General features: G+C 46.3%; 1 protein-coding gene and 1 pseudogene across 4 annotated transcripts in view; one reads left to right on the top strand and one right to left on the bottom strand.

Annotated features, from left to right (window-relative positions):
• Positions 1–448: 448 nt before the first annotated feature.
• LOC108176940 (cyclin-dependent kinases regulatory subunit 1 pseudogene) lies at positions 449–916 on the top strand (annotated as a pseudogene).
• A 3,159-nt stretch (positions 917–4,075) lies between these two features.
• Positions 4,076–20,482, bottom strand: part of SMARCAL1 (SNF2 related chromatin remodeling annealing helicase 1) — a 63,285-nt gene continuing 46,878 nt past the window's right edge. For all 4 annotated transcript variants that reach the window (XM_008259123.5, XM_051848208.3, XM_008259124.5 and 1 more), the window contains exons 13-17: positions 17,293–17,395; positions 10,815–10,997; positions 9,662–9,762; positions 8,579–8,675; positions 4,076–4,792 (exon numbers count right to left, since the gene is read on the bottom strand). In XM_008259123.5, the coding sequence (XP_008257345.2) occupies positions 4,553–4,792; positions 8,579–8,675; positions 9,662–9,762; positions 10,815–10,997; positions 17,293–17,395 (724 nt within the window). In that variant the 3' untranslated portion in view covers positions 4,076–4,552. The remainder of the gene's footprint in view (positions 4,793–8,578; positions 8,676–9,661; positions 9,763–10,814; positions 10,998–17,292; positions 17,396–20,482) is intronic.

The following is a 20,482-nucleotide window of genomic DNA, read 5'->3' on the forward strand; positions in this document are numbered from 1 at the left end:
CAATTGCTTTATAGCACTCTGACCTCAGAATCAATCCTTAAGGCATTCTGGTCTGGCTGAAAAGCCCATGAGAGTATTTCAGGCACAGAAAGCCAAGACACTGTGGCAAAAAATGTACTACATGAAGGATGTGACTGAGACCCCAGCGGAAAGAAACTGCCATCAAAGAAGGACATACTTTTCTATGAAAGGAGGAGAGAACTTCCATAACAGAGACTGTGGATTCAAAAGGTTTCCACAGTCTTGGCAGCTCATGTCAACAGCCTCGGGTGATCTCTGACTTCATACATAAGAGTGTTGTTAAATTAACAACAGGAATCACTGTGCAATTACTTCCCATGCAAGACCTCTGTCCTCAAGTTATATTATGAGAATTAACTGTAAAACTTGTACTCAGTGTGTGTGTGTGCAAATTTTTGAAATCTTTGCTTAGTATAGAGTTGGTCTTCTGTGTATAGTTAATTGAAAATGAATCTTGCGAGTTGTTTGGAGGTTGGCAGCGTGGGGCTGACGGCCCGCAGGCAGAGCGATCATGTCGCACAAACAGATTTACTATTCGGACAAGTACGACGACGAGGAGTTCGAGTACCGGCATGTTATGTTGCCCAAGGACATAGCCAAGCTGGTCCCTAAAACCCATTTGATGTCTGAATCTGAATGGAGGAACCTTGGCGTTCAGCAGAGTCAGGGATGGGTCCATTATATGATCCACGAACCAGAACCCCACATCCTGCTGTTCCGGCGGCTACTACCGAAGAAACCAAAGAAACGAAGCTGGCGAGCCACTTCCAGCCTCGAGCTCCACACAGCTGTTCTTCCTTTCTGACATCTTTCTGATAACATTATGTTGCCTCCCTTCCTTCTTCTCACTCTGATATTTCAAGGATGTTCAATACACTGTTCACATATGCTGGTACCTGCTGCTTTGCTTCGTGAGTAAAGCCAACACCACCACAGCCCAGCCAGCGAGTGCTCTGCAGGCCACGGCCTCCCCTGAATGTGACCCCAGAAGCCACGGTGTGTTCTGTAGCCCGCAGAGCATCTGAGAGTAAGACCAGGGTTATCACAGGGGTTGTGTGACCTTGCTGTTCTGTTTTTTTCCTGCCGAGTATTGTATGGATGGTGACTTCTGATTTTATGTTTCAATGTATTGGAAACTCTCCATTTTATTCAAGAAATCTATTCCATGTTTAAAGCCTTGATTAAAGAGGAAGTTTTTATCAATCTAAAAAAAAAAAAAAAGAAAGAAAATGAATCTTGGTCGGCGCCGTGGCTCAACAGGCTAATCCTCTGCCTAGCGGTGCCGGCACACCAGGTTCTAGTCCAGGTCGGGGCACTGGATTCTGTCCAGGTTGCCCCTCTTCCAGGACAGCTCTCTGCTATGGCCCGGGAGTGCAGTGGAGGATGGCCCAAGTGCTTGGGCCCTGCACCTGCATGGGAGACCAGGAGAAGCACCTGGCTCCTGCCTTCGGATCAGCGCAGTGCGCCGGCCGCAGCAGCCATTGGAGGGTGAACCAACTGCAAAAGGAAGACCTTTTTCTCTGTCTCTCTCTCTGTCCACTCTGCCTGTCAAAAAAAAAAAAAAAAAAAATCTTAACGGAGAATGGAACTTGGAATGGGAGAGGGAGGAAGAAGTGGGGTGGTTATGTTAGGAAGAATCACTATATACCTAAAGTTGTACTTATGAAATTTGTACTCCTTAAATAAAATATTTCTTTGGGAAAAATAAATAAATAAAAAGAAAAAAAGAAATGGACAAAAAAAGACTTAGTACCAATGCCATCTCCCTAGTCCAGGTGATCAATTTCAGTTCACAATTGATCATAATGAAAGGACTAAGAGTCAAAGGGAGCACATAAACAAGTCTAGTACCTGCTAATACTAACCGATAGAATAAATAAAGGGGAGAGTGATCCAACATGGGAAGCGAGATACTCAGCAGACTCATAGAATGGCGGATGTCCTAAACAGCACTCTGGCCTCAGAATCAGCCCTAAAGGCATTCCGATCGGGCTGAAAAGCCCATGAGAGTATTTCAGGCATGGAAAGCCAAGACACTCTGGCAAAAAAAAAAAAAAAACCAAAACCTAAATGAAAGATCTCTGCGAGTGAGATCCCAGTGGAAAGAACAGGTCTTCAAAGAAGGAGGTACCTTTCTCTGAAGGGAGGAGAGAACCTCCACTTTGACTATGACCTTGTCTAAACAAGATAAGTGTTGGAGAACTCAAGGGGCTTCCATAGCCTTGGAAACTCATGACTGGTGCATAGGGAGATTACTGATGCCATTAACAGGAGTGTCAATTTGTAAAGTCAACAACAGGAGTCACTGTGCACTTACTCCTCATGTAGGATCTCTTTCCTTAATGTGCTGTACATTGAGACTTAATGCTATAACGAGTACTCAAACAGTATATTTCACTTTGTGTTTCTGAGGGTGCAAACTGTTGAAATCTTTACTTAATGTATACTAAACTGATCTTCTGTAAAAAAAAAAAAAAAAGAAGAAATTATCAATTCCCAACTTGACTCTCACTGGGATTAAACATGACAATAGGTCAAAAAAAAAAAAAAAAGACTTAGTAGGAAAAAAGACAATTTCTCATTAATATTTAAAAAGTATTGTTTATATGTTGAGATATATAAACAGGAAGGGACTTCAGAAAGCTCATGGGAAAACAGAATTAAAGGATAATGCAGGGCCGGTGCTGTGGTGTAGCAGGTAAAGCTGCTGCCAGCAACACCAGCATCCCATATGGGCGCCGGTTCGAGTCCCAGCTACTCCACTTCCAATCTGGCTCCCTGCTAATGTGCCTGGAAAAGCAGCAGAGGATGGTCCAAGTGCTTGGGCCCCTGCATCCACATGGGAGATGTCTGGAAGTTCCTGGCTCCTGGCCTCAGCTTGGCCCAGTCCTGACTGTTGTAGTCATTTGGGAATGAATCAGTGGATGGAGGCTCTCTGTCAATCCCTCTCTCTCTCTGTGACTCTCATTTTCAAATAAATAAATAAATATTTTTAAAAACTTAAAAAACAAAAAGATAACACAAGTGCAGTGTGCTCCATCTGGCTGTGAAGATGGCAAGAAGCAGCCCCTGGCAGCTCAAGAAGCAGGCAGAGGAGGTGGAGTTGAGGAGGCTTTCAGTAGCAGAACCGCACGAGCTGAAAGCAAAGGCTGTGGGAAGGCCCCAGGGCCACGGGTGGAATCCAGCAATGTGATACCCAGTAAGCTACTGTGTGTGTCTGAGTCAAGGGTGACCCATGAGTGCATGCCTGTCTACACATCTGGTGTCCCTGCCATGACATCTTGTCCCTGACTCCCAGGATGAAGTGTTGTCTTGGAGCCTGTTGTACATCAAAGAATACATTTGCAGGAAAAAAATGTGAAATTTCCATGAAGTTCTCCTATATTAAATATATCAAGTTAAATAAAATATATTATGAATTTTATCTTAATCTTTCAAATGTCATATAAGGTAAGTTAAAATTGTGGCTGACATAGTGCAGTGGGTAAAGCTACCCCCTGTGATGCCAGCATCCCATATGGGCACCAGTGCAAGTCCTGGCTTTCCCACTTCCAATCCAGCTCTCTGCTGATGGGCCTGAGAAAGCAGACCGAGTAGCTGGCTTTCTGCTCCCTCTTGGGGTGGAATTCTGAGCTCCTGATGGGCCTGAGAAAGCAGACTGAGTACCTGGCTCTCTGCTCCCTCATGGGGTGGAATTCTGAGCTCCTGATGGGCCTGAGAAAGCAGGCCGAGTACCTGGGTCTCTGCTCCCTCGTGGGGTGGAATTCTGAGCTCCTGGTTTCTACAGCCCCAGCCCCAGCCAGTGCGGCCATTTGGGGAGTGAATCAGCAGATGTCCCTCTTTCTCTCTGAAACTGCCTTTCAAAGAAACAAATCAATCTTAAAAAAGAAGAAAAAAAATCACACTCACAGAGGAGGCTATTGCTCTAAACCAACATTTAGAAACTGGGCAGTGGCAAAGATTCAGCCTGCTGTCTCTGTCTGAACAGCAGGAAGCTAGAATGGTATCACATCCTTGAATGGTTAGAAAATATCAAACCAGTCAGTCAGAGAAATTCAAATTTTAACGTCCATAAGTAGACTTTTATTGGAAAGAGGCTGTAAAACTATTGCCTTTCCCACTGAGTAAACACCAAAAAGGCATGTATTTTTTCATTTTTGCTCATCAAAATTATTGCCAGTACCTAGAATGGTGTCAAGCACACAACAGGTGCTCTATAAATATTTGTTGTCACTAAATTGAAAAAAAAAATCTAGATTTCAAGGGATGTGTAGGAAGCACTTCATTATTTTAAAAACATGAATTATCATGCTACAACCCACTGCCTGCATGTCTAAGCTTAAAAGCCAAGGTGAACTAAGACCCAAAGCAAGCCTGCATCCAACCATGGGGGACTGGAAATGTTGGAGCTACTGCAGGCTTACCAACAGATATAGCCACTGCTGCAGACAAGAGGAGCATAGGCTTTCAAAACAAAATACCTTATCTTATTTTAATGAACTCCATGATTTTTAATTTTTTTTGGTCCCTTTTACAGAGGAGAAGTAAAGCTGTCCCAGTTATCAAAAAATTCAAATCTCCTTTTCTTTGGTGGACTGCCTGTCAATGTGTCTTCACCCAGGGTGTCTCCTAAGTCCTGGGAACCACTTCCAGATATTCCTGAAGCACTTCCGGGGTCAAAAGACTCTGCTGCCTCCAGGAGTTCTGTGTCACTGCCGTCTTCCTCAAAGGACTTCTGGAACAGGTCATAGATCTTCTGCTGCTTTGGGTCCTGCATCAGAGGAAGAAAAGAAAAGATAAAAGGAAGAAGCCAGGCTGCAAGAGGACCTCCTCTGTGGCTGGCGAGCAGCACAGAAGTGAGAGACTACACACCCTTTGTCATCAGGAGCTGGGTGATGGTAGGGGTGGAGACCATCTCATTAAACGATTTGTCACTGATGTGACCTTACTGTGTCTGATACTTTCTCCGCTCACTGAATTACCATGGAGAAAAAGAAATGGCTGTAAGAGCAACACAGCAGCTGCTCTCACTCTATAATTCACATTGGAAATGTTTCCTCCCTTCTAACTTTCCAAACCAGAACTTCAGTACTGAAATAGCTCAACATCTACTTCTTCCAAAGCCTTTCTCTTCCAAATGGTTAATTAAGCTGTAACCTGACTCCCAAATCAGTGTGGTTAGCCATGATTTATACATAATTACAAGTCAATAAAATGGGCTTAATATATTAACACTCACACTATTTAAAAGTAGACACCTATGCCTGTTTCTGATGATCTTAAAGCTACAAATTATGAAAATGCCTACCAACTGCATCTACCTGTTGTTAACAGTTTGGTGTTAAAATCACACCGACTGCAACACATGGGTTTACTGTCACTCCTCTGTGGATCTCTCCTAGGTATCTACTTCCCACTCCTATCGTCTTTCTATCCAGAGGTGCATTTCTTTCTTTCTTTCCTTCCTTCCTTCCTTCCTTCCTTCCTTCCTTCCTTCCTTCCTTCCTTCCTTCCTTCCTTCCTTCCTTCCGCAGAGTGGACAGTGAGAGAGAGAGAGAGAGAAAGGTCTTCCTTTGCCATTGGTTCACCCTCCAATGGCTGCCATGGCTGGCGCGCTGCGGCCAGCGCGCTGCGGCCAGCGCACTGCGCTGATCCGATGGCAGGAGCCAGGTGCTTCTCCTGGTCTCCCATGGGGTGCAGGGCCCAAGCACTTGGGCCATCCTCCACTGCACTCCCGGGCCATAGCAGAGAACTGGCCTGGAAGAGGGGCAACTGGGACAGAATCCGGTGCCCGACCAGGACTAGAACCCGGTGTGCCGGAGCTGCAAGGCGGAGGATTAGCCTAGTGAGCTGCGGCGCCAGCCCTCCAGAGGTGCATTTTCAACATCCCTACTGACACAGTTCCATAAAACTAAACTCGCTTAAAATCAAAACCATCTCTCTCATCTTACTCTTACACCCAAGAACAGCTTCTCTTCCCAACAGGTCTGTTGCTGAGAGGCTACCAACACCCCTACAGTCTCCCTGCACCTCTACCAGGTGCTTCTCCCACCAGTTCCCACCCCTTTACATCAAGGTACCCTCTTGACTTGGGCCACATCACTTGGTACCTACAAGAACTTGCAATAATGCAACCACAGCTCCTGCCTCAGTCTTCTTCTCATTTCTTTCTTTCCTTTTTATTTTATTTGTATGTATCTCATAAATATGCCACTAGGAACATAGTAATTCTTCCCACCATACCTACCCTCCCTTCTCCTCCCTCCCTGTCTCCTCCCTCTTCTGTTTAGTCTAAGAAAAAGAAACAGAAAGAGAGGAAAAAAAGAAAAAGAATGAAATATAAGAACTAAGAGAACCACTCTTCAACAGTCTAGACCAGGGCTGTTCTATGTTTTTACTTCTCAAGGGTGATTGCCCTCCCCCACCTTCTTTCCTCACCCTTCTTTCTTTAAGAAACTTAATTGTCTTGAAAGAACCCAAGGATGGTACATCAGCCCACAGCTCTCTGCTAGACTGACCCTCCACCACCAAGGCTATCCTCCAACAAGAGGATAGCCTGTGGGCTCTCCTGTGTCTGCCTCATCAAACCTTGAGCTGGTTCCCTAAGTGGCTATGATTTCCTCCCTATTCCCTAACAAAATCCCTCCGCATTGGTGAATTCAAGTGCCTTGGGCGCTGATCACAGGAGCATACTATTGAAGATTTCCAGGTTATTCAATTAACCTATGCCCCATACCACCCAGCCTTTTGGTGTGGGGTACGACACTAACATTAAGGTTGGTCCCCATGCCAACTACATGTCCCCTCCAGGACACCCTGATCAGCTTCTTTTGGGACAAGAGCAATGCCAACGAGATGTCGTCCTGCAAGGCAGCTTATTCCGAGCAGGAGCCCCTGCTAGCGTGCGTTTGATTAAGATACTGTGGCGCATGCATAATTAACTGGAAGCCAGTTCCACGATGAGATTAAGATTTCATTTCCCCTCTCGGAAGGATGGCTATCTCAGCGAGACAGAACCTTTTTTGCTTTTGTCTCCTGTACAGGAGGCGACATTTTCTTTTTTTAGTTGTTGAAATTTTCAGGCTTAGCTTAATAAAAAAAAATTGAAAATTAACACCTATAATAAATATTAATAAATCTCATTTCTATTATCTTGCATTCATAGTTTGGGCATAAATTCTTAACTAATTCAGAGTAACTGGGGGGAAAAACCAAGATGAATACAGGAGTTCAAATGAGAATCTTTCAAAAATAAGGCTTTCCCTTCAAAGAGCATGGTAGGTACTTCAAAAGTTTATGGAAGATGAAATTAAAGATTAAATGTATTTTGATGCAAAAGCATTTTTGAAATCCTGCACACACCTGTAGATTACCTAGGCTCTCTCAACAAACCTACCACTCAACTGAATTAGTGAGTTCTTCCAGAAGCTTAAAATTGGCTTATTGTTTATGCAGAGAAGGATAACTTAATAGTCTACGTTGAAAAATATGATCTGAGTCTTACCTGTCCCCAATAACTATATTAATAAGAAAGGATTTATTTGTCAGGTAAACATAAATGAATAACCAAATCCTCAGATTTGGCGTCACCAACAAGGTTTTGTGGCTTTAACTCAACGACTAACGCTCAGCAGTTCCACCGTGAAAAGGAGGCAGCTGTTTGCTGCTGGAGCTACTGAGCTTGCAGCCTCCTCCAAACTCCTCCGTCAGAGACAAGAGGGTGAGCACCCAGGCGTTTGTGTGTGTGTGTGTGTGTGTGTGTGGGGAGGGCAGTAGCTCCCAGGTTTTCACCTGCCTTGTCAACCACACAGCAGGTGAAGACAAGTGCTGGGGAGTCTTTGTGCCTTTGGGTTCCATTGAAAGGCTGGTGAAAGGTCACAGTTGGTATAGGGGGCCCGGGGCTGCCCTCTCCAGAGGCGAACAAGCCTCCCAGCATCTATGACCAGGGCCCCTGCTCAGGGAAGGATGTTCTCTGCTTCTTCCACTGCTTTATAAGAGGGGCTGATGCCACAGGGGGAATACTGGGCTGGGCTGGGCTGGGCTGGGAACATCTGTGATTCTGTGCAAGTCTTACTGCTCTCCCACGGCTCAGTTTACCCTCGAGAAAATGGGAATATAATGAAACGACAGAGAGGGAAATTCTGTCCTATGAAAGCAATCCCGACTTTATAGACTCTCCATTCTGTGCTGGGGTCGTGTTCCTGCCGCAGCCCAGCTGGGTGTGTTGCTATGGATTTTTTGCCACAATTCAGCAGCTGCCATGGGGAGTTTTCCTTCAGTTTCTAATGGCCTGATGAAGCAGTAGCGTTTGCAAGCCTGGGTGCTATGAGACTCTATGGGGGAACATTACAAGCAGCAGGAGTTACTGCCCACATTTCCCTATAAAGGGATGCACACACAGACAGAATGGAGAGGGATTGCAGGCCTGTCGTTTGCAGCTCTGGGGTTGGGGGAGGGTTCCGGGGGTGATTCACACCTGCCCACTCAGGACCCAAGGGCACAGAACACAGCTTACTGCCTCCCCTGCCCCAGTGACCGAGAGCCGCGCTGGCGTTACCTTGTAGAGGTAATCAGTGGCTTCTGTCATTTCTGAGAAATTGGTCTCAGAAAGCCCGGCTTGCCCCAGAACTTTAATCTTCTCTTGGATCAGGGGCCTGTCGGAGAGAAACGAACTGCAGTGAATACAACCTGCACAGAACCAGCGTGCTGATTAAAATGAGGCCACCCTCTGGGTTCCAATGGGGCTGCCATGTGTTTATGGTTTCACATCTTTGCATCTGCCGAGACACACACACCCATTCTGAGATATCTTACCTCCCCATTGTAAACCGCCTCCAATTTAGGGCTCATAATATCAGGTTCAAAATTCATCCTAACAGAAGATGTGCAGGAAATAAATGCTGCCTCCTTATGAGAAAATTTTGAACCTGGTGATGTCATTTGCTGCCCAGCTAACAAATCCACTAAAACAGGAAACAAGGGTGGCCCACACACGTTGTAAAGGTAGGGCTCTTTGGTTCTAAGGCTAGAAACAGAGACAGCGGCGGAAACTAATGAGACATTCAAGAAACTTACTGTTAGGCAGGGGGAAACAGGATTGGGAAAGAGCACTTTGGGAATTTTTGCTAATGTAATAGGCACAAATCCCCAGGGTTCAAGACTATCCCGGCTCTGCTAATGAAGCACTGCATGGTCCAGGGTGAGCTGCTTTCTCCCTATGGTCCAGCAGCAGTACTATGATGTGTGGCCTTATCCAACCAACTCCTATCACAGAAGGGGAGAAGGAGGCAGTCTCTGGCCCAACAAGTGTCTTCATGGCTGGGAACAGAGTGATTTGCAAACTAAATTCTATTCATATTTCACCATAATTAATTCTTCTCCCTGTCTCAGACCAGTAGGAAAGAAGGCACATCCCCTTATTCCTGCAAGCTTTCCTTCCACACCCTGTAAGCCACTGGGAACATTGGCGAAAGAAACCAAACGTGGGATGATGCAGGCCGGAGGGCATCACTAATGGGTCTTCTAGGCAGATCCCCGGAGGTCTTAACAAAAGCAGAAGTGCTTGGAGTGTAAAGGAAACACATGGTCTGTGTCCAGCCTTGCTCAACTCCAAGTTCCAGGCCACACAGCCAGGCCATACCAGAGGTAGTCATCAGCAGTGCCTTTCGCCACGAGGTAGTGAATTCCCACGGAGTTGGTCTGTCCAATGCGGTGCACCCGGTCCTCAGCCTGGATCAGCACCTGAGTGTCCCAGGGATCAGAAGACAGCTGGGTAAGTTCCAGCCCACCACAGCAGGAAGCTGCATGCCCCAGGGCCCAGCACAGCTCCTCCTCCTCTGAGCAGCCCTGTGTCTCTAGGACCTGCAAATGACCTGAGGTCTTAATGAGAGAGAGCCAAATGAAACTCTAGTGAGGGAACTGGAATCTGAAGCTGGGTATCTGTGGATGGGCACCCAGCACCTTGATGCATGCCTGTGAATGGAGAATGCCTCAGGCTCCGCCTTCAGGCTGTGTGGGTTGGGGCAGATGGCTGAGACCTGGCACTTGTCCACCTGTGTTCTCTGTGAAATACAGTCACCTTCAAAACAAATCAAATCGTCCATCACAACAAGGGGCTAGGGCAGCAAGCCCTGTGATAAACAACTAAAATCAAGGGCACTGTTTCAATTATAAAAAGCCTGCAACCTTGAAGTCATTGAAACAATCTCTGATGTGTGGCCAAACAAAGCCACACGATGTCAGAGCATCAGGGTGGAAGTAACTCTCTTTGGAGCTGAGGAGAACATTTTCTAATATCAACAAGTGTCTTCTATCTGCTGTCACAGCCCTCAGTTGATCAGACAGGTTTAGTGAGCACAAGGACGATGTTCAAGGGATACCACGTGCTGTCGGAGGCCCCTGGGCTGACGCAGCTCAGGGGAATGGAGCATCAAAGCCTCACAGGCCCCTCAGGTGACCGCTGTGCAGCCCTGACTCACCACCTAGCTTCCTGGGCCCCAACCTTTTCCAATGAGAGAAGACCAGGATTCCTTCCAGCCTTCTAAACCTTCAACTTTCCCACTGATAGAAGGAATCAGTAATCCTACAGGTTTCAGTGAAGACCTAAATCCAGTCAACAGATGTGCAAGTGTTTAAGAGCAGTGCAATCTGATAGGTCAAGGTATCAACACGTTTATGAGGTTGACAGAAACGGAGAAGAAAATGCAACACCACTGGGGAAAGCTCGTAGAAACTACGTCTCCCCTCACCCCTTCCCTCGGGGGAGTTCAGTTCAAGTCTACTGGGTTCCTTACCCCTGGGTTCCAAAACAGCTCTGCGAACACCACCAGGTCAGCCGAGGAGAAGGTGAGGCCCATGTTGGCGGCCGTGATGGACAGCACTGCCACAGTGTGCCTCTCCGACAGCTGGAACTGCTGGCACAGGGCGTCTCGGTCTGCGGAGGACGTGGAGCCATCGATGCGGATGTGCTGCACGTGCTGCGAGAACAGGAGGGAATGGAGGTGAGCCGCAGTAGCGTCCAGGGCCTGCTGAGCAGGCTGCACCTGGTCATGGCCTCAAGGACACAGCCAAGAGGCCCACTGCTCACAGAGCTCTCCCCAACCCCCCCACCCCCCACTGAAATGTATCCTTAGATAACTGTATATTCACACGCTAGATTAAGAAATAACACAGTGGGGCTGGAGTCCCAAATGAGCTCCAGTTCAAGTTCAAATCCTGGCTGCTTCACTTCCAATCCAGCTCCCTGCTAATGAGCCTGCGAAGGTGGTAGAGGATGGCCCCTGCCACTCATGTGGCAGACCCAGATCGAGTTCCAGGCTCCTGGCTTTGGCCTGACTCAGCCTCACCCACTGCAGCCATGTGGGGAGTAAACCAGCAGGTGGAAGACCTCTTTCTCTCCATCTTTCCCTTTCTCTCTGTAACTCTGCTTTTCAAATAAATAAAATATTTTTAAAAATATAGAGATTCCTTACATACGGTGCCTAGTTTCCCCTGATGCTAATGCTTTGTAAAGCTATGCTGCATCACAGCTGGGATACTGACTTTGACCCAATCCAGGGATCCATTCAGATGTCCATGTCACTTGTCCACGTGTGTGTTCCACATAATTCTATTGCCCATGTCAGTATTCATGTAATCACCTCTACGGTCAAGATACTGAACAGTTCAACAATGCAAGAGATCGTCCTGCGGTCCTTTTAGAATCAGTCTCATCTCCCTTCCCCACTCCTAACTCCTGCTAGCCACTAATCTCTCCTGTACTTCTTTTTTTCAAATTTTTTTTAAAAGATTCATTCATTTATTTACTTGAAATTCAGAGCTACACACAGAGAGAAAGAGACAGAGAGAGAGAGAGAGAGAGAGGTCTTCCATCTGCTGGTTCACTGCCCACATGGCTGCAATGGCTAGAGCTGTGCTGATCTGAAGCCAGGAGCCAGGAGCTTCCTCTGGGTCTCCCACATGGGTGTAGGGGTCCAAGGACTTGGGCCATCTTCTACTGCTTTCCCAGGTCATAGCAGAGAGCTGGATCGGACGTGGAGCAGCTGGGCCAAGAACTGGCGCCCATATGGGATGCCAGCACTGCAGGAAGCGGCTTTACCCGCTAGGGCACAGCACCAGCCCCTCTCCCACATTTCTAAAGTGTTTCAAGAACATTAGCTACATAATGTTCTGGGGTTTTCTGCACCACTGTCTGGAGGTTCCCCCCAGGTGCTGCCCGTATCAGTAGTTCATTCCCTTCTACTGCTGAGTAGTATCCCACGGTCTGTATGTACCCTGGTTTCACTTCTTCTCTGAAGGACAACTGGGTTGATCCAAGTGTGGGCTACTACAAACCGCAATTGGAAGCAGGTATCTGGTGCAGTGATTGCAACACCGACATCCCACATCAAAACGCCTGGTTAGAGTCCTGCTTCCACCTTCGATTCTAGCTCCTTGGTAATCTTGTACACTCTGGGAGGCAGCATGTGATGGCTCAGATACTTGGGTTCTTGTCACCCATGCAGGAGAGACCCAGCTTGAGTGCTAAGCTTTTGGCTTTGGCCTGGCAAAGCCCCAGCCATTGTGGGCACTGCAGGGAGTAAATCAGCAGATGGGCGCTTTCTCTCTCCCCGTGTCTCCCAAATAAGTAAAAATTTTTAAAAAAGCTGCTGTGGGGGCCGGTGCTGTGGCATAGCAGGTAAAGCCACCGCCTGCAGTGCCAGCATCCCATATGGGAGCTGGTTTAAGTCCCGGCTATTCCACTTCCCAACCAGCTCTCTGCTATGGCCTGGGAAAGCAGCAGAGGAAGGCCCAAGTCCTTGGGCCCCTGCATCCACTTGGGAGACCTAGAGGAAGCCCCTGGCTCCTGGCTTCAGATTGCCACAGCTCTGGCCTTTGCAGCCATCTGGAGAGTGAACCGGTGAATGGAAGACCTTTCTCCTTCTCTCTCTCTCTGCCTCTGTCTCTGTAACTCTGCCTTTCAAATAAAATAAATACATCTTTAAAAAAAAAAAAAAGCTGCTGTGAACATCTGTGCGCAGGTTTCTGTATGGACAGAAGCCTTCATGTTTCTGAGGTAAATGCCTAGGAGACAACTGCTGGGTTAAATGGCGACTGCATGTTTGGTTGAGCTATTTGTCTTTCAAGAGGCATTAATGAGAGATCTCCAAAATGTTTATGAAAATGTGTACAATGAAAAAACTATACATGCCTTAAAATTTTTTTGCATCAAAGTTATCTTACCTTTTCATTCCATTTTCTATGAACTTTTAAAAAACATCTTCATATTTATTTCTTCTACTGATATACAGTATAAGGAAAATAAAAATATTACTAATCTTACCAACCCTTTTTTTCCTGCTACTCTTCTTAATGTGTATATCTTTTAAATACAGAAATTTATATCTTGTTTTTCCTCAACAGGCATCATTGTCAATAAGCTAAGTATGATTTAATTATTTTTTATTCATTTGAAAGGCAGAGAGACAAAGACAGACAGACATAGAGAGATCTTCCATCTGCTGGCTTATTCCCCAAATTCCTGCAACAGTGGGCCAGGCCAAAGTCAAGAGCTTGGAACTCATTCTGGGTCTCCCACATGGGTGGCAGGAACCCAAGTACTGGGGCCATCACCTGATACCTCTCAGGAATGCATTAGCAGGAAGCTGGAGTCAGAAGTGGTGCCAGGACTCAAATCCAGGCACTCTAATATGTGATACAGGAATCCCAAGCAGCATCTTGGTGACTGAACTATATACCTGCCCTTAGAATATGCTTTTTAATGTCTATATTTCATTATGCATCATAACAAAACAACCTTGCTGCCATTTCTGCAGATATAGCGGGCTTCTAATTTCCCCTAAAAAGGAGGGCCTAGCAGTGGGATAATACTTAGTACAACGTGGAGGAAACTCAAAATTTGTTAAGTGATAGAAACCAAATAAAAAAAAAAAGAATATGCCTGAGGGCTGGGCATTTGGTGCAGTGCCAAGCCAGTCCTCGGGATGCCCACTTCCCATATCTGCATCCTTGGGTTTGAGTCCTGGCTCTGCTTCTGATTCCATTTTCCTGCTAATGTGCACCCTGGGTGGCAGAAGTGATGGCTCAAGTACTTGGACCCTCCCACCCGCACGGGAGACCTGGATTGAGTTCCTGGCTCCTAGTTTCAGCCTGGCTCAGCTCTGGCTATTGTGGACATTTGGAGACCAAACCAGAAGATGGAAAATCTCTCTTTCTCTAGCTCTCAAATAAGTAAAAACAAACAAAACATGTTCCCCAAAAAAGTATACATTGAATGATTCTGCATTTATACAAAACTCTAAAAAATGCAAACAAAGCCACAGTGACAAAGAGTAGATTGGCAGTTGTCTAGGGACGGGAGAGTAGAAGTGGCAGGAGGGATGATGACAGTGGCCCAAGGAAACTTTTTTGGCGTGGGGGGTGACAGGTATGTTCCCTATCTGGCCCCTATCAGATGGTACACAGAATGTACAATTTACTGCATGGCAGCTGTATTTCAACAAAGCTGCTAAATCTAAACATAGCTTTTGAAAACTGCGTTTGCCAACATTTGATTATTTCCTTAGACTAGAATTACTAAATAGCAAAGTACTGTGGCAAAGGGATAAACTGAGCTTAGGGCTGCTGATAGCACTGCCAAACTGTTTTCCAATAAATAATGCACAATCATGCCCCTCTCAGTGCACAGGTAGCAGCAGTGAGCACCACACATTGTTAAAACCTTGGCTGAATGGATGGAGTAAAAGAAAAATCTAGTTTATTTTCCACTTATTTGGTTATTGGTAGAACTGAATCTTCTAAATGGCTATTGATGAACTATTTATTCAACTTTGTCCACTAGTGTCACTTTTGCATGTAACTGCCATTAGTGCTTGGTCATATCAGATGCTAACAGTCTCTCAAACATATTTCCTTATGTTATTTTTTTGTTTTTGAAATGCTCTTATTTTATGCTTAAAAAAACTTGATTTTTCCAATTATAAAAATAATATACTCAATGTAAAAATACAGAAAGACCAAAGAACATAATGAAGACTACTTACAAATAATCATCATTAATGTTTTGGTATATATTACTCAGGCTTTTTATCTGCACATGGCAACAAAAAATCATTGTACATATAGCTTTTTAACAGTTTATCATGGATATTTTCCTATATCCCTACACATCAACCATATAACAAGAAGTGCAATTTTAGAGCTTCTTCAGATTCATCTTTGTTTTTGTTTTTCAGAGATAGCCAGTCAGCCAGCCAGAAATCTCATACCTGCTAGTGGTTCACTCCCCAAATGCCCTCAACATCCAGGACAGGGCCAGGTGCTGGAAACTCAATCTGAGTCTCCCATGAGGGAGGCAAGGACCAAAATACTCGAGCCATCACCTGCTGCCTCTCAGAGTACATAATAGGAGGGACCTGGGATTGTAAGTGGAGCCAGGGCTCAAACCCAGGCACTCCAGATTGGATGCAGACATCCCAAGCAGTGGCTTAACCTGCTGCACCACAACATCTACCCCAGTTCAATTATCTTTTAATTCCATTTTCTCAGAAACTTTTTGAAGTGCTCTTGTACATATACAAAAATATTCACAGAACAGCAAGCACTGCAAATAAAATTCAATATCCATTATCAAGAGAATGGATAAACTACAGTGGAGTCATCCTGTGAGACTCCATTCAGCATTCACAGTGAATAAACTACATGCATAACACTATATGGAGAAATCTCAAAATAATGTTGGGCAAAACAGTAAACTGCTGGATATTTATACTAATGTAGGCTACCACTTGTGTAAATTTACCACAATACACACAAAGGGATACTGTATATTGTCTAAGGATACACCCTTGAGTAAAGTATTACAACACAGAGGAGAAGGGCTCACGACAGCTTCAGGACAATGGTGCCATCTCTGGGAAGGCAGGAGATAGAATGGAATTAAAATACTGTGGAGGCTTAAGTGTTTGATTACTTAAAAAATAAACCTTGAAATAAATACATTAATTAAATCTGGGAAAATGACACATAGGTCTTTATTGCATATTTCTCTGTAATCTTCTATATGTTTAATATTGTATAGGAGAGGGGCCAGTGCGGTGGTGTAGTAGGTTAAGCCTCTACCTGTGGTGCCAGCATCTCATATGGGCACCAGTTCAAGTCCCAGATGCTCCACTTCTGACCCAGCTCCCTGCTAATGCGCCTGTGAAGCAGTGGAAGATGGCCTAAGTCCTTGGGCTCCTGAATCCAATGTGGGAGATCCAGAGGAAGCTTCTGGCTCCTGGCTTCAGATTGGCACAGCTCCAGCTGTTGCAGCCATTTGGGGAGTGGATCAATGAATGGAAGACCTCCCTCTCTCTCTCTCTCTCTGTCTGTAATTCTGCCTCAAATCTTTAAAAAAAATACATTGCTATGGCATAAGCATTTTAAAAAATATTGTATAGGAGAGAGTGTTCAGACTAAGAGTTAAGATGCGTGTGTTCCACATCAGAACGCCTGGCTTCAAAACCTGCTTCCAGCTCCTGAGTCCAACTTCCTGCTAACACTGCCTGTGGGAGGCAGCAGGGCTGGCTCAGGTTACTGGATTCCTACCATTCACATGGGAGACCCAGTCTGAGTCCCCTGGCTCCAGGCCCAGCCCAACCCTAGAAGGCAGTGGAGCAAACCAGTGAATGAGAGCTCTCTGTCTCTCAGCCTCTCAAATAAATTAATAAATATTTAAAATAAATAACTACCACATAAATGTATCTGATGAAGGAAGACAAGAGGTAATGTATGGTCCTAAACTGAAGAAAAATTTAAAAGACAGTGGAATTAGCATGTGTTTAGTCCTAACGGACATCCTCAGAAATCCTTCTGGATCTATTTTGCTCAATTTCTTGAGTGCTGTAACGTTCTGTACTGAGGTCTGCACGCTGCCGTGGTGATTACAAAGGCACTCTGATAGTAGCGAGGCACAAAAGGAGGAAAGAGGAGGATGTTCACACAGACTCTGGCCTCCGTCTCCTCTGCCTGTTCTGTAATTATGTGTGCAGGGTGATGGAGGAGCCAGTGGGAGAGGCTCCCGAAGCAGACTCCTGGGATAGCTGCCCGAGCACAAAGAAACTTGGCAGGACACAGCTGGGGTACATTTTGACCCCCTCACTGTGGAGCTACAAGCCAGAATTCTTTAGACGGTCACGGCCAACATTTCTGGAAGCCTTGCTTCTGTCTGCCTGAGCCTGCTCACAACCTGACACATGCTCAGGACCCATCAGCACCTCGTGCTGAGCTTACCTTTCTCTCCAGCTCTTTGGTAATTGCATCCAGAACCACCTTATGGTGTGCAAACACCAGAAACTTCTCTCTTCCACTTTCCAGAAGGTCCAGGATGTACTCACTACATTTGACAATGAAACAAAACAGATTAAACATAGACTCCGCAGTTGAAGTTGATCCTGAAGAGCAACCACATCTGTGACAGACACCTCCAGGGTGCCTGCCCGCCCTCCTCTGGGAGCTGGCCCCTCCCCTTACCCCTGACACTAGGTCATATGGAACAGAAGAAGAAAACTAGGAGCTGTGGGGATGGCATCTTCTGCTGTGTGCTTTCCAGGCACAAGGACACAGAAGTGTCCTTGTTGTTTTCTGTGTCTCTGACATGTCTCAGAAACACTCTGCTTATCTGGGATCATAGAAGATCGTTGACAGTTTCCCCTTTGGTTGCTATCATCATTAGATTGTGCTTTCAATGCAAACTGAAGTGTTTATGTTGGTCTGAAAATACCCAGATAAGGGGCTAAGGAAATTTCTGGAAGCTTAATCTTGAGATGTAAGTAACAATACTGAAGATCTGTGTTATCAATACTGAATCATTCTTTTTCAATTTGCATCTCAAACAGCAGAGCCAACAGTTAAGTCAGTGGTAACTGAATTCTTTTCCAAGGCAAAGGAATAGGATGTGAAAGAAGTCATTTATTTGGTTTGCCTTTAATTCACTTCTTTTCTCTCCCACTGTGCTATTTATGTATATGTATATATTTTTTTCTGAGCTTCCACCTCTTCACCATCAGCCCTGAACGTGAAGGTAGGCAGGCACGCCTAGGGAGCTGTAGGGCGGGGAGGTACCCAGGCAGCAGATCCTTGCCAGGTTCCCCTTGAGTTAGCACCCTGGGGAGGGGTCCTGATCCCAAAGAGGTGAGGCGGCCTGGACAGGTGACTGCTACACCTGAGCAACAGGAAAGTGAGCTCCCCCAGACACAGGAAGTCCCTGCTCAGCATGAGGCTACCCCTGGACGGGAGCAGAACAGATGGTCTCTTCCTTAAAGAAGCGCGAGTCTCAGCAGCTTCCTGTGACAGGCAGGGGATGGAAGGCAAGGGAGGACAAGGTGACTGTCCTCTAGATGCCAGAGTTATTTCCAGACAACACCACGACCAACCAGGGTTCCAGACTTCAGTTCAACACGTGATGTGTGAGCTGTCGTGTTAACAGAACCTACCTTCATTATTCTGAGAGACATAAACTTTGCCCTGATATTAAGTGAAGAAGTTTATTGGTATGGCCTCAAAAAGCCACAAGCCTACAAAGTCAACTCGGTGAGCTCATAAAAACCAGAGGCCCCAGCTGTCCTGAGGCCTCCTTCCTTTCCTCATCTCAGATACAGCTTTACCCATCCACGCCTTCCTAAGCCACCAGGCTGGACAGAGCTGCCCACCACAATAACCTTGGCCTTTAAATTAAAAGGTGCCCTCAACACAAACATAAGCAGTACCCTCCTTCCCAAAAAAGGGAAGAAAATCAACCAGCAGAGGAAACTGAGGTCCTTAAGATTTACAATCTAATTTCCACTTGCAAGTTGTGTGACTTGGACATCCAGAGATTTACTCAGTGTTTTGTTTGAAAGACGGGGCCTATATAACTTACTCTCCTGACCGCCCAAAGACGCTGCACACGTGTGGTGAGTTAACAGGTCTGAAAGTTGTCTGGCAACTACAAAGCATATCATTCATCACAGATTTGCAAAGAAGTATGCACACTGTCTGACCAACGTTTATCTATGAGGTGGCAAAGTGGCTCACACTTCAAACCTCTAAGGGAAAGGGGTGGTTTGGAGCCCAACACCCAAAGAGGAAGGCTTAAACTTAAGGGGCTCTGGGAAAGAACCCAGCACCTCGGCATGGGTTAGTCAGCTGCCCACAAGAAGTGGGTCGGTGGGGCAACTTGGATTCGTCTCTGGGAGTCAAGTTTCTAGGCTGGAGTTGATGGGTCCCATAACAGCACCACAAGGAAAAGGGCTTAAGGCTAGGGGACCTGGGGGCCGAGGGAGGGTCTGGGGCAGGCTGCCCGTGTCTCAGTTCATCCACAGCCAGTCTGGCACAGCTCAACCCGCACGACATCCATTCCCACTGCAGTGTAATCATGCGGCCCATCATCCTGCCAGAGCCTCACAGGAACATTAAACAGTGAGTTAGGCAGTCTGCACGTCAGCCTTCCCACTGCACCGATCCTTGAACATGTGTGGGTTTTCCTTTCTTTAAGAAAGGCGGACAACTGAGGTTTCTTAAGTCAGTGAATAATTCTAGGAATAGAAATGGTTAGCTTTAGTTGACAAGGCGGACACAGCAGGAAGTGTGACCACGGCCACTTGTCGAATCTTAAATATATGTTGACATCTGTCTTCTCATTTAGGTCAACAATGGCTGCAACCTCATGTCTCTGGGGAAGAACACAGCATTCCCATGGGGCAGGGGCAGCTTCTCTCTCTCTCTCTTTTTTTTTTCTTTCTTTTCTTTTTTTTTCTTCATTTATTTGACAGGTAGAGTTACAGACAGTGAGAGAGAGAGAGAGAGAGAGAGAGAGAAAGGTCCTTCCTCCGCTGGCCCACCCCCCAAATGGCCGCCACAGCTGGCGCCGTGCCAATCCGAAGCCAAGAGCCAGGCACCCCCTCCCAGTCTCCCACGCAGGTGCAGGGACCCAAGTACCTGGGCCAACCTCTACCCCCCACCCCCACCCCCACCCCCAGCCACAGCCACAGCAGAGAGCTGGACTGGAAGAGGAGAAACTGGGACCAGAACCCGGTGCCCACATGGGATGCCGGCACCACAGGCGGAAGATCAACCAAGTGAGCCATGGCACCGGCCCCCTTCTACTTTTTTCCCTGAAGGCAAAGGACCACGGTACTCCTGGCAAGAGAAAAACTCACACCCTCCTTCTAACCAGCAGCAGCTCCAGGCTACGTGGGCTAAGAGAGGGTCTGCTAGGGGTCCCAGGTACATCATCATAGTGACTCTAGCTACAGGCCAATTTACACCTTGTGGGTGGTGAGGCCACAGTGCCCTCCACCTTGGTTTCAAGGGAGCTGTAATTCTTTTTTTTTTTTTTTTTGACAGGCAGAGTGGACAGTGAGAGAGAGAGACAGAGAGAAAGGTCTTCCTTTGCCGTTGGTTCACCCTCCAATGGCCACCGCGACCGGTGCGCTGCGGCTAG

This window comes from Oryctolagus cuniculus, chromosome 3 (genome assembly GCF_051225735.1).
Source record: "Oryctolagus cuniculus isolate XC-2025 breed Fujian yellow rabbit chromosome 3, ASM5122573v1, whole genome shotgun sequence".
NCBI classification, from domain to species: Eukaryota; Metazoa; Chordata; class Mammalia; order Lagomorpha; family Leporidae; genus Oryctolagus; species Oryctolagus cuniculus.